Below are 14,243 nucleotides of genomic sequence, written 5' to 3'. Positions count from 1 at the left end.
TCGCGCATCCCCACATCCCCCCAACCTTAAATCACTTCTTATTCCGGCGAAACATGTGACACGGTCTAACATTAACCCATGCTTCGCGAACAAGATAGTACATGCAACAGTGGCCGCGCTGAGGAAATGTCCACACGCTGTCCATAACATGCGAGCCGACTGTCCTTGGGGTACACCGCTGGCGTCCGCCGGTCACAGCAGCAGCTTTGCGACTCGACGGCACGATCCCAGGCCAGGACTCCGGAGACGACGACGCAGTAGTCGGTACGAGCAAGCGTCGCACGCGCCGACGCGCCCTGCCGGCAAGAGCTGTCGTAGCTGTCGGTGACTGCCGGCTCTTTTGTCCGCCGCCGAGGGTTGTGAGCTGGATGCAGGAGGCCGCCGAAGTTGCTGCGCCGAACTGGCCACAGCATCACCATCGCCCGGGGTGACTCCAATGACGCTGCGTAGACTCAACACACTCGGCAAACACTACAGTAGTGCAAGGGAGAGGAATTCTGCATGCGCATCGCCCACGGGGTACGATGTTCAACTCGGCTAGCAAAAGATCGGGCAGCTACTCAGATGATCAGTTCACGTGAACGAAGCTCGCTTCCTTGAGCCGAACGAGTAATTTCAATTCGTGCGAGGCTAAATAGAATGAGGGAAGCAAATTGCAACACCTCAACGCCACGGTCCACCAGGTTGTGTCCCTCCACGTGCGACAGGCAGCTTCGTAAAGCCTTAGGCCTAAAGCGTCGCTACTCTGACAAGAACCGGCATCCAAAAACAACACCCAAAATGGGCGCAAAACAGGCAGCCGCGAGGAGACGTTAGCTCTGTGAGGTGGTCCTACTCCGCTCGGTGCACACAGCATCCGAGTTGATGGCGCCCACCGTCCCAGACGGTGTCGGAGCGCCCGGTGCCAGGCCGCAGTACCAGTCATCCCGTCGTGGCACCCGTGGCCCGCGGCCACCCGGCTCCGAGAGCCGCGACTTCATCCGAGTCAAAGAGATAGAAGAAGCTATTTACATAAGAAATTCGGACCACCCACGAGGCTTCCGTACTCACTCGCTTCAGGCTTGCCACTGCGCCGCGGGCGCTCAGCCTCGCTCTCCCAGGATGCAGACCACGTGGCTCTCGTACTGACGAATGTCATTAAATAAAAAAAAAAAACACTTGCAAAAAGGCTTAGCATGTTGACATATTCAAACACACTACAGCCTCCGTCGCCTTGCTCAAGAAAGCATGCCACCGATGCTAGCGATCAAAATTCACGCTAGGCCTACGCTTCGGTTCAAACAAAGGTCTCGAACGAAGCAAAACTGTTAAATCTATCGTCCGATGCCCCAAGAGCCCCACGTTGGGCGCCAGATGTGGGAGATATGGGGTTCTCCTCCGTACTCTTGGGACAAAGGAACGACAACACAGTAGTGCAAACAGTCACAAGGGCATTTATTGCACCTTTCATAGATCAATGCCAGCTAGCCGAGTTGCTATCCAGAAAACATGCCGATGGGCGCGCGACAAATCTAGAAGTCTGACTCACCGAGCGACGGGATAGCGAGCGAATATGTTCGCCCCATGCTGGATCCCAACGCCTGGTCGTTCGCGTGTACAGTCGCGAATGGTGGCACGTTCGAAGGCGGCCACGCGAGACAGTCTCGCAGAACCATCGGACGGCGCCCGCGTGGACGTCCGCGCCCGCCGACGCTCTCGAACCAAAGAGGACGCGCCTTGTCTCTCGGCGCCTGAGTAACCCCGCCGCGGCACGCCAGTCGCGCCATCTCTCGCACCGCGCTTGTACCACTCCGACCGCCGCGGGCGCCAGGCCACGCGAGCCGTGCGGGAAAACAGCATATCAGGGGATGCGGGAGAGTCGCGCATCCCCACATATTATAAATCACATTCTCTTTTCTGCAAAGTGAAGAAATGTCAATTGATTGAGATGTTTGGGTGAAACCGACACCTTTTTTAAATGGCCACACAACCAGCATGCGAGAGTAGATGCTCGGAGGCTATAGTTTGCAGGTTAAATCGGATGATTAGCTAGTACGGCCGCTGAAAGAAGGGTGAAATAAGGAAGAGACGCTCCTATGCGACACTTGTCTGGGCAGAGCATGTGCTTGCAAAACCGGATGCTTCGTTGCCTCAACAATAGAAAAAAAGGTCCCCTCTCACGTTTTCCCCCTCCTGTACCGTCTGAGGTTTTTGGAAGCCATGTGCTGCAGTGTCCACTTTATGTGCATTGTTGTACGCTAGCCTACTACTTTTATTTATTTTTATTTATTTTTATTTGCAGGATACTGCCGGCCTTAGTCTTAGGCCAGCAAAACAAAAATTAACGGCAAAAATCATTACAAGAATTCAATACATTGCAATAGACACATTCCCTGATCCGCACAAGCCGTACAGAACATTCCAACGAAAAATGCATCACAAGATTGCCATATATTTTAAAATACAGATATTCGCTGAACCGCAAAAGCTGTACAGAGCATATTGATAACAACGCGATGTTGATAACAAGGAGTCGCATTCATACTGGTATGCTGAAAGACATTGCGCATGCTCGGTAGGTTGAGCAGCAAGAAATCTACAAATAGTAATGACAAGCAAGCGAAAATAGCACTTCCGTATATTGTAAATCAAAAGGAAAAAGAAAAATTACATTCATGCATGCATATACATATAACATCAAGTTTAAATGCTATTCAGCTGGTTGCAGAATGACTGGACGGTCGGGCATTCCACTGTACTCGCAGAGAGCGCGTTCCACTCACCTATCGTCTGAGGAAAAAATGTGTTTTTAAATACGTTTGTTCTGCAAGAAAATTCCTTTATTTTCTTCTGATGATTAGATCGTGTTGCACGCCTAGTGACTAAAGTAATATACATATCCTTATCTATCCCCAGCATATCATGGTAAAGTAAATACATGTATTTCAGACGGTCCCTATATTGCCTTAATTTTAATGTTTCCAGGTTAATTTCGTTAATAAGAACTGTCGGAGATACCTGCCAGCTATAACAGTTAAACACGAATCTAACAGACTTTCTTTGAATATTTTCCAATTGAGTAATGTTCTTCAGGGTGTACGGGTCCCACACTACCGAGGCGTACTCAAGAATTGGCCTAATATACGTTTTGTACGCTAAAAGACAGATTTCTTGTGTGGACTGTCGAAGCGACCTTCTCAAGTAACCAAGCTGGCGCATTGCCTTTTTTGAAATATGAGATATGTGATCGTTCCATCTAAGGTCGGATGAAATTACGAGGCCTAAGTATTTGTAGCTACTAACTGTAGATATATTATTACCACTGAAACTGTAAGAAAATTTTAAGGGGTGGCGTTTTCGTGTTACTGACATAGCAACCCTTTTCTTTGCATTAATATTCATTTGCCATGTGGCACACCACGCTTCTACCTTAGCTAGTACAGAATTCAAGCGGACCTGATCATTTACGCTAATAACTTCTTGATATAGTATACAGTCGTCTGCAAATAAACGTATTTTCACGTTTACTTCTTTTATTAAGTCATTGACAAAGATTAGAAAGAAAAGAGGCCCAAGGACGGACCCCTGTGGAATGCCCGATCGAACCGGTGCTGATCCAGAACGCGCGCCGTCAATAAACACACTTTGCCGCCTTAACGACAGATACGCTGAAATCCATGAAATCAAAGAATCATTTTTAAGTATTGTTTGTAGCTTTAACAGCAGTTTAGTGTGAGACACACGGTCGAATGCTTTTTCGAAATCTATGAATATTAAATCAGTTTGGCCCTGTTTGTCTAGAACTGCTGCGAGTTCGTGGACAGTTTCCAGTAGCTGTGTTGTTGTAGACAGTCCCTTCCGAAACCCATGCTGCCTGGGATCAATGATATTGTTGTCATTAAGAAAGACTGAAATATGTTTAAATATAATATGCTCAAGGGTTTTTGCACATGTGGGTAACAATGAAATTGGTCTGTACGAAGTGATAAGCGACCTGTTTTCTGATTTGGGTATCGGGGTAACTTTTGCGTACTTCCAGTCATCCGGAACTTCCGCACGCGATAAAGACATGCTAAATATGATGCACAGATATTTTGAGCACCACTCGGCATATCTCACGAGAAAGGCAGTAGGTATGCCGTCCATTCCAGGCGATTTCTTTGTATTCAAATTTAACAAGAGAGACAAAAAACCTTCTTCGGTCACTGAGATATCTGCAATTGGTGGGCAATCAACTGGTAGGTAGCTTGGTTTATGACCGTCGTCATCCGTAAATACGGAACAGAAAAATTGATTGAAAGACTTTGCTATCAAACTTTTATCAGTTACGGTATCCCCGTCGATGCAGAAACTAGACAAGGGTTGCTTTTTCGAAGAAAAATGACGCCAGAACTTTGCCGGGGAAGACAGCAGAAAATTCTTCAGAGATACACTTTGATAGTATTACTTTGCTTTTTTAATGCTTGCCTTTAGTTGCAGACGTATGTTGCAAAGTTTACTGGCATTGTCCTCTGTGGTACACTGACGGTGCTGTTTTCTTATTCGTTTAGCCTTCCGTTCCAGCCGCACTATCTCCTTTGTAATCCATTGGCGTGTGCGCTGTTGAATGCTTAGTCTCATTGGAACAAAGTCCCTGACGCATTTTAAGACTAGGTTCCTAAAGAAGCACCACAGCTCGTTCACACAGCACGTGCCCGATTCAGAAAGAAGTATGAAATCATCCAGCGACCTATCCATGGCGTCCAATATGTCAACGTCCTTAGCGCGGCAAAAGTTTGGAACGAGGTACCTTTTTTTCTTGGTTTCAGGCGGACGGCCAAGTTCAACTGTTAAAGATACCAGTTTGTGATCAGATATTCCGTCAAAAATATGTACTTCGGGATCACGACTGAGCACTGCATTGCTTACAAGAAATAGATCTAAAATTGAAGCTGTATCATTCTGAATACGCGTGGGTTCTTTTACTAACTGAGCTAAATCATGGAACACTACGAGGTCGACAAAAGGTTCAGCAGCACTAGAAAGGGGCTCAGGAAAATCAGTACTCCAGTCGATTGAAGGCATATTGAAATCACCACCCAAGAGGACATTACAAGAATAGCTTTTGCTAGAACGAAGGAATTCGTTAAGCTCGAGAAAGAAGTTATCTTGAGTAGGGGGACGGTAGAAGCCTCCTACAATTACAGTGTGCCCATCGAAATATACTTTAATGAGCACGCACTCAATTGCAGGTATATCAGGTAACCTAGACACGAGTAATGACTGTTGATAAATAATTGCAACACCACTGCCGCGCGAACTTATATCTTTACGATGAATTCCGTAACCTGGTGGTGTTACTTCCTCGTCGGAGATATCGGGGTGAAGCCAAGTTTCCGTGATTATAAGAATATGTGGCTTGTGTGTTAAAATAATACTTTCAATATCATCAGCTTTATTAACGATGCTACGTGCATTAAGGTTGATGAAACGGAGCGGCTTTCGGGCATCTGTTTGGGTTCATTGTGACTGGTTTCTTTCTTCAGTTTGTCTGCCTGTGGGAATCGTTTTGTCACTTGTGCCATCCCATCGGAATAGCTCGCCATTAATCCTAATTTTGTCGTACACTAGTTGGACTTTCCCCCCAGCAGCTCTAATTTCGGAGGCGCTATCCCAGAGTTTCTTTCTTTTAAGTCTTGTGGGCGCTGAGAAGTCTTCCGAGACCGAAATATCTTTGTTTTTTAGTTTTAAACAATTCTGTAGTACGGCCATTTTTTCGCGGTGGTCGAAAAGCTTGATTATGACTGGGCGTGGTCTAGTCCCGTGTCTGCGCCCGATCCTATGAAGTCGTTCAGCCGAGGAAACTTGCACACCGAGAACGCTCTTAAACACGCCCTCTAACACAGCTTGCTTCAGATCATCATGAGTTTCGGCAGCTGTTTCTTTGACCCCAAAAACCAGAAGGTTGTTCCTCCTGGAACGATCTTCTAGATCGACAAATTTCTCCTGCAACCTCTGCACACTTTTCTCGAGGCCAGAGACTTTTTTGCCGACTTCTTTAATAGCCAATGCCGACTCCTCAACCACCTTTAGTTTCATTTCAATTTCATCTAACCGTTTTTCAATTTTTTTCTGACCATTAAGTAGTTCGACTAACAGTTCATCAGTCATACCCCCAGGTCCAGGATTGGGCTCTACGTCCCCAGAAAGCATTAGAAGAGAGAAGACAAAATCATGAACAACCAAACAGAGCGTACAAAGGCTGCGTGGGCACGTCAGCTGGATGAAACATCTATCGCTGGATTTAACAGTAGAAGCTTTGTTACTGACCTGCATGTAAAAAAGCAACGGGTTGGTCATGTTGACTGGCGGCCAGCCGACGAGCGCACTGGAAGGTTCTGGTGGCGGCTGGCTTCTTATATGCGCTCTTGATGATGTCGATAGGTCTGGTCGCATTGACGCCCAGGGATCTTCATGGTGTGGCGGTGCGTATGCGCAGTCTCCGTAGAAACCTGCCGTGGTGATGAGCAAGGGCGTTGAATCTTGCAATGCGCTGACCGCTGTCGTGCCGAACAGGAAAAACTGCATGTAAAAAAGCAACGGGTTGGTAATGTTGACTGGCGGCCAGCCGACGAGCCCACTGGAAGGTTCTGGTGGCGGCTGGCTTCTTATATGCGCTCTTGATGATGTCGATAGGTCTGGACGCATTGACGCCCAGGGATCTTCATGGTGTGGCGGTGCGTATGCGCAGTCTCCGTAGAAACCTGCCGTGGTGATGAGCAAGGGCGTTGAATCTTGCAATGCGCTGACCGCTGTCGTGCCGAACAGGAAAAACTGCATGTAAAAAAGCAACAGGTTGGTCATGTTGACTGGCGGCCAGACGACGAGCCCACTCTGCCATAGCTGCCATGAAGAATACATGGAAATGTAACAGTCTACAGATTTCGGAATATTAATTTTGAGTACTGAGGCGTTGTTAACATGACACGGAAACTGAATAACAAACATTATTCTGAAAAATTCGGCATTCAGAAGTTTTTAGTACTGAAAATTTTTACATTGACACTATAAGCAGTTGGCAGGAGATTTCTGAAAAGTTTGTTACATTGGCATTCGTACAATGAGCTTCCACTGCGTACAATATATGTGCCTAACTCCTAGTTCCTGGCTTTTGTAAGTCGGACCACGTAAAAAAATTTATTATGCAGATTTGTTTGCTTTAATACTAGCCATGATGATTCCCGTGTTATGTGGGAATGCGGTAGCTTCGCAGATGTGAAACAGATAAGTTCCTGTTGTGGTGGGAGCACTTGTTTTCACTAATTGCAGCAAGCACTTTGTTCGTTCTTTACTGCATTCTTTAGGCTCACAAAGCAATGGTTGTCTTGCCAGGGAGCATGCAGAAGCCTCCTCATGCTTGATTATTACGTTCGGTCATCTATTCTATGCAAGCAAGCTTGTTTAGTGTGCATTCAGCTGGTGCCTCCACGTGATTTGTTCAATTTGTGTGCAGTGGTGTACAGTAATGTGGAGTGTTGCACAATATTGTACAGTAACGAATAAGGGTGCTTGCACAAGCGGCGTTCAAAATGTAAGAGATAACGCTCCTAGTGAAGCTTTGGTTGGAGGTTGCTCTGTAATCAGCAGCGTGCTCTTGTGGGAGTGAAAACCCCACACGGCAGGAAGGATTGCCCGCAATAATTTGCCCATACGCTGTGAAAATTCTGACAGATAAAAGCAACCCACGGTGGGAAAATTTAAGTTGCACTTCACATTAGTCAAGCACAATTATCAAAATAACAGGCACTCGTGAGCATCTACTGTTGAGACCTTGTCTTCACCACTGCTGTCATTCAAAAATTAAGTTGCCAAGTTGACCAAAGCTCATAAAGCTCACTTTTTGCTTCGTATCATTGAGGAAGCACAAGGATCACTGGAGGATAGTTTTGACAATACCTCCAGTTGCAGTTTTATTTTTCCAGACTGTCATCTTCCAAAAGTTGTCAGATCTTACCAATAGTTAAAGTTCAGTCGTCATTTCAGAGGTACATACCTGCCAACCCTCCCGATTCGCCCGGGCGACTCCCCATTTTTTTACTTAACTTTCCAATTGTACGATCACTGTCTTATATCTCCCGAAAAGTGGTCTCTGTTTGCGCAATAATGGTTTTTGCGAAACCGGCACTGCGAAATCTACAGCCACATCGTAATCATCAGCATCACCAACAACGGCCGCACTAGCACCGTCGGTATCATCGACTAAGCAGCCGACTACGGTGCCTAGTAAGCAGACCAAAGCCAGAGCCAATGTAGCTCTTGCATTTCATGCAGGCCCTCTTGCACGGTGCATCTTGTTGCTGCTGCTTGCAAGGCGTTGCTGCTTGTGTGTATGTGTCACACTGATCTCGGGGCCGTGCAGATGTTGGGAGAGATGGAGTCGGGAGGCGCAGGCGAGCACGGCAAACAGATTTTAGTAATAACAAACCCCAAAACGAAACACACTCAAAACTCAACTGACAAAGATAAACTCCACACTTGAGTAGCCTAAATATGTCCTTATTCTCCCCTACGTTCGTCCTTAGAGCGTTCCGCGCGAGTCCGGCAACCCTGGCCTATGGCCGCATGCTTACAAAAGGAACACGCTTACACGGTTTCGTTGGCCCACGTCACTCCAAGTCCGATGTGCGTCGCCTCTTGGTCGACATCAGTGCTCCCTCTGACTTCGCAAGTTTTGCTTCGCCGGCGTCTTGAACTATGTTGGTGACGTGGCACTCAGGCCTGCCTGGCTAGGCCTAACACCGGGCTCTGCTGCTACCTCTCGGAGTGCCGGCGGGACGCCCCGGGGACTATCGTCCGTGCTGGTCTGCCGAAGAAGGGGGATCCAATTCCTAGAGTGCCCGGCAGCGCCGTGGGAGGCCGCAGCAGGTCCAGGGAGCCTCGCTCGAACGTCGCCGAGGTCGACGGCCACACCCCGGGTCGCCAGCGTCACGGGCCTGTCCGAAACTCCATGGGTCCCGTCGCCAGTACGAAGCTGGCGCTCCAATCTTCTTGGCCCAGAGCCACGTCGATAATGCCACCTTGGCGCCACTTCTCCTCCGATCGCACCTCAGGTCACGCGCCTCGAGGGCTCGTGCCGTACGGACCGGTCGGCGCACATCGTCCTCTTCTTTTCTTTTTTCTGCCCCATGCCTCTTACATATGACAGTATGATTAGTGTCGGCTAGGCCGTGTGTATGCAGTGCACCATGTAAAGTTACAATCCTCGTGTGCTTGATGCCATGGCGCTATCAAAGTCCAAGAAAAGGTATTTGCAGAAGTTATTGTGATCTTATACTTCTGAATTTCCGGGCTTTTTGACATAAAGAAAAGGAGAACCTTATGCATTTTGTACAACGTGTGGATGCGACGTCAGCACACGGTGGCAAAGGCGACTTAAAACTGCACTTTACCACGGCACACCGCTGAGCAGCAAGACAACATAGTGAACTTTCTCCGTAACAACTGCGACGATAGTGTCATACGTGTGGAGTGCCTATTTACGAGATTCCTCATCGAACACAACCTACCCCTTAGTGTCAGCGACCACGTTGGGCCTCTTCTACGGAAAATGTTTTCGAAATGCGACAAGGCGAAGCGTTATGGATGCCGACGCATGAAACGCAACTCGGAAGAATGCGGAGGTGGAAAACCTGAAATTTATTTCACAGGCATCGCTCTCGAGTCTTCATTCTTTTATTCAGAGTTTCCCTCAGCTGCTGCCCCGAGATTCCAATGAATCTGCTGAAGACGCTTTAGATGCCCTCGAAGCTGAGTTTGCCACACTACAGGCGTACAGTCTTCAAGAGCACATTCTGAATGAAGAAAGGTGGGACGCGCAGTGGTCTATGGTTGGAAAAATGAAAAACACTGATGAAAAACATGTTTCACCGAGTTGCTAAGGTGATGCTCGATTTACTCGTGATACCGCATAGCAAGGCAGAGTGTGAAAGAATTCTAGCATGGCATGAAAAACTAGGTCTGAATTCCGCTCATCAATGTGCAACGCAACCCTCCAAAACTTGCTGCTAGTGAAGGGCCGTCAGTCTGGACCATGTCTTGAGCCAAGCTACTCGGACAAATTTTTGAAGTGAGCAAAGTCTGCTACTGCAAGGTCCCTGCAAAAGCACTCATCAAACGCTGCCTGAAAGTTTGAAGCCCCCTCCCGTTCCTACCGGAAGTTAAAACAGTGAATGCACCCCCCCCCCCCCCCACCCACCCCTCGTTCGCGCGAACAAAGTCTCCAGATTTTTCATCTCGCCAGGTTGGCAGGTATAGAGGAGCATGGTGTTGCTAGTAGAAGAATTCCAGTGGGAATGTTTAAAAGGTCGAAAAAATGTAGATCAAATTGATAGATATCTATAAGCCCGGTAAGGAATAAGTTAATGTCCATCATCATCACTCTCAGACAGTACTTTATTACTGTCTATGAAAGACCACAACATGTCGAGTTTCGTACAGGCTTTAGCGCATTTGATATTCTACATTTATCAAATGACTCCGCAATAATCACAAATGAAATGGTGGCCCATGCCTAGACTAACCACTTTGCTAGTTCGTCCTGCAACGTATGCAATTCGCCAGAGTGCCAAAAACACGTGATGCGATTTATTGCTGCTGTTAGCTTAACATGTAAGATAACTTATTGTTTGAATGTGCTTTCCTAATCAGCCTGAAAGTGGTGCATTGTCATCATTCTGTATGAGAAGTTGTTCTGTCACCATGTATGGTCACCATCTTTTCGACCATGGATGATGCGGACTAGGCTGGCTCTGACGGTAGCCTGTTGTGTACACTAGTTTTAGTTTTGTATTGGATTGCACCGCGCAGACAAATTTTTGGAAAATTTTCCAGGAAGAAAATGTGCATGTTAGGGTCAGGTAAATGGCTGTAGTTATTCATCCCGAGTTACCATTTTTGCTTTAAGATCTTCCTGGGGCTGGCTTAAAATAGGTGTTTTACAACAGGAAATGACGTGTGTTTGATGCATTCACTGCACCCTAAGCGCTGCCAATACAGACGCAGCTGCTATTGAAGTTGCCATCCTGACCATTGAGGTCAGGTACGTGCATTCTGAGCAGTCGAGTTCGAGTTATTTAGCAAAGGACAATTTGATGATCAGAATAATGAAAGTTTGGGCCCCTACAAATGTATGGGCACTGGAAAGGACCTTCAGTCAGCATTAAATTAAATTGCAGATTGAATTAACCAGAGTCAGATTAACGAAAGTCTACAGTGCTTCATATTTTGCTACATAAAAGTGTGAGAGCTAATCTTGCATCAAATTATCGCATGCATAATGCGAAGACGTGGGATCATTCCCCACCTGCGGCAAGTTGTTTTTTCATCCACTTTCATTGCCATTAATTTATCATTTAATTGAATTGGCAAGTACAAGTAATTTCCCTTGTGTTGTCCTTGGTGTCTTTGTTTGTTGGCTTCTCGTGCTACGATACCTACACCTCTCTTTCATACATGACGCACTATTCTTCGAACGAGACAGAGGTTCACAGGAAGAAGGAGGCTCGAAGTGATGAGCAGTAAAAGAAGGAATGTTGCTGAAGTGAATGCTTCGGCAAGCATGAGTGTAGTCTCTGTACCCTGTTGCATCTTGAGATGCAACAACATTTTCAGATGTGTGCTTTCTCCCCTCACCCTCCTACTGTTCTTCTCTTCTCCCAGTATTGTAGTTTTTTGTGTGCACCACCTGTTTTTGCTTTTCTGTGCTTCCTTTTGAAATTGCTTGATGCATATTTTTCTGTTATTGTGATCTCTGTGTAGAGCTGTGCGAGTGCTGTGGTTGTGCTCCAGTGTTTAAAGAGATGGCAGCCCTCACATTATTACCATGTGCTGGTGAAGGAATTGTACAAGAAACACATAAGGCACAAAGAAAGCTCTTTGCAGAGCCGACCTCGGGACCTCTCCACCTCGAGGAAGAAGAGAGCACCGGTCCCCCTCCCCCTCCCCCATAGAGCACCCCTTTTGTGCCACAACGCTTCGCTTATTAAATGCAGAAATAAATACATATAAAAAAGGAAAGAAAGCCTCCCGCATTCTTTTGTCACCATCACACGGCAGCTGCAATCTTAAAGGGAAAAAATGCTTGTTTACTTGCATGCTTGTGTACTTGCATGTTAAAGAACCTCAAGTGGTCAAAATTAATTTGTGTTGTGTTAGGACGTTAAATCCAATGAATGCCTGAATCAATCGATTGGTGAAGCACCACCATTCTCTGCAGAGTGTAACAAGCGTGTTGTGGGGTGTTCCTAAACAACCAGCCTGATGTCGAGCCCTTCTTTCCCCCAAGGTCCGCATGGTTCGTGCCCCACCACCGATGACGCTCCCGAGAGGCGGTGCCACCCTGACCTTGCCTCCGGGAACGACGCTGGTGCGTGCCCCGATGGCATCGAACATGCGGCCAGGGGCCCCCCAACAGATGTCCGTGGTGCGACCCCCGGTGCCGGCAGCCTCTGCACCAGCCACACCCACAACCCTGTCTCTTCCTCCGAAGCCAACTCTGCAGGTGCAGGTGCCTGGCGCAGGAGCGAGCACACCTGTCAGGCTGCCACAACCGCCGCTGCAGGTCCAGGTGCCCGCCAGTGGGGGCAGTGCACCTGGCGCTGTGCGGCCAGCCAAGCCGGAGGGCAACGTTTCCCTCATAAAAGTGAGTGCCCTCAATTTCAATGAGAACGGCAGGTAAGGAGGGAAGTGGCAATGGAGGCCATTTTTGTTGTTTATGGAACTAATTCGATGAAATTCGGTGTGTGAATGTATGTACTTAGGTCAATACGTGGCAGCGATGAAATGGTCCGATAAGAAAGCGAAAATCACCGGCAGTTTCCTGTTGACCTTCCGGGGCAGTTTGACGCAATTCGTCATCCGTACTAAAGTCTGACGAATCGAAGTCGTCTTCCGAGCCTGTGCTGCTACCATTATCCAGAAATTCGAACCCAGATGCAACGTGATCTGTCAAAATTCAACGTTTTCGTGGAGCAGTGGCATGTGATGTCGACACCATCTTCGAAATTACGAGCACTCGTCACCCCGACTACGATGGCGCTTTAAAAAATCCCCGCATGGTAGAAAAGAGAAACATAAAAATTAAAACGATAAAATAGTTCCTCTTTAACCCTTTCGCTGTCGGACCTTTCTGGCCGTGACGCCCCCCCAGTGTCGGCTTGGTTTCAGGGAACGAGCATAACAGGGAATGAACATAGCAATTTATTTTTGATTGTGATTGGTATACAAACAACATAGTCACTGCAATATGCACATTTCAGTGTTCTGCAGCTGTTGTTAGTAAACATCATCATCATCATCAGCCTGACTATAACATCCATTCAACATCCGAATCTGACGATGCGGAACTCCCCTCTTCCTCGCATGAGACTGTCCGAGTCTGAATCCGAGCTCGGCTCGTACTCTGAATCGGAATTGAGCCACCGCTCCAATGAGCAGACGAAGGTCCGCGCGCTCAGCCATCCGAAAGTAACCGCGCGCAGGGAGGATGCGCTTTCAGTCGCCCGCACAACGGAGAGAAATGGGACGTTGCGTGATCAAAAAGACAGAGGGAGATGGAAAAAGGCTAAAACAAAGTTTGAAGGGCTTTACGTTTACTGCTGCAAGTCGGAAGCGAGGGTGCGGCGAGAGAGCGAAAGCAGCAATCGAGTCACTCTTTTCGGAGAGGCAACGGCGCGGCGCGTGCCGCTGAACTTGACGCGCCGTAGCAGACACACCAACAGAATAAAAATAAAAACCTTCAAACCCGCGGAGATGCCAGAACAACCCTTGAACCCATAACCACACGCGCGCGACGCATGATACAGCGAACGCGGAGCCACCGCGCCACTCAGCAAAGAGAGAGGGGCAAGTGGCAGTCGCACCGTACTCTTCAATACGTGGCTAACATAGGTCGAGGCGAAAATACGAACTTGTAGAAAGAGTCAACAGATGGAGGGGCCAGTTCAGGAGCGCCAGCTTTGCGCTCAGGCGCGAAATTTTGAACGCACGATAGAGAACGTACCGGTACGTCGGTGACACTGTGGGGGGGAAGCGCGAAAACGTACCGGTACGTCGGTGACAGCGAAAGGGTTAAGCAATTGGTGTTGGGCTGCTAAGCACGAGGCTGCGCGATCGAATCCCGGCCACGGCGGCCACATTTTGATGGGGGCGAAATGCAAAAACACCCATGGTACTTAGATTTAGGTGCATGTTAAAGAACCCCAGAAGGTCGAAATTTCCGGAGTCCC

The 14,243-nt window shown here is 47.7% G+C and overlaps 1 protein-coding gene across 14 annotated transcripts in view; it reads left to right on the top strand.

Moving 5' to 3' along the window:
* LOC140219912 (uncharacterized) overlaps positions 1–14,243 on the top strand; it is a 178,018-nt gene that overhangs the window by 141,391 nt on the left and 22,384 nt on the right. For all 14 annotated transcript variants that reach the window (XM_072290089.1, XM_072290088.1, XM_072290086.1 and 11 more), the window contains one exon: positions 12,302–12,658. In XM_072290089.1, coding sequence (XP_072146190.1) covers positions 12,302–12,658 — 357 coding nt within the window. The remainder of the gene's footprint in view (positions 1–12,301; positions 12,659–14,243) is intronic.

Source organism: Dermacentor andersoni, chromosome 8 (genome assembly GCF_023375885.2).
Source record: "Dermacentor andersoni chromosome 8, qqDerAnde1_hic_scaffold, whole genome shotgun sequence".
Taxonomy (NCBI): Eukaryota; Metazoa; Arthropoda; class Arachnida; order Ixodida; family Ixodidae; genus Dermacentor; species Dermacentor andersoni.
The sequence above is the reverse complement of the archived record's forward strand: the minus strand, read 5'-3'. Positions and strand labels throughout refer to the sequence as shown.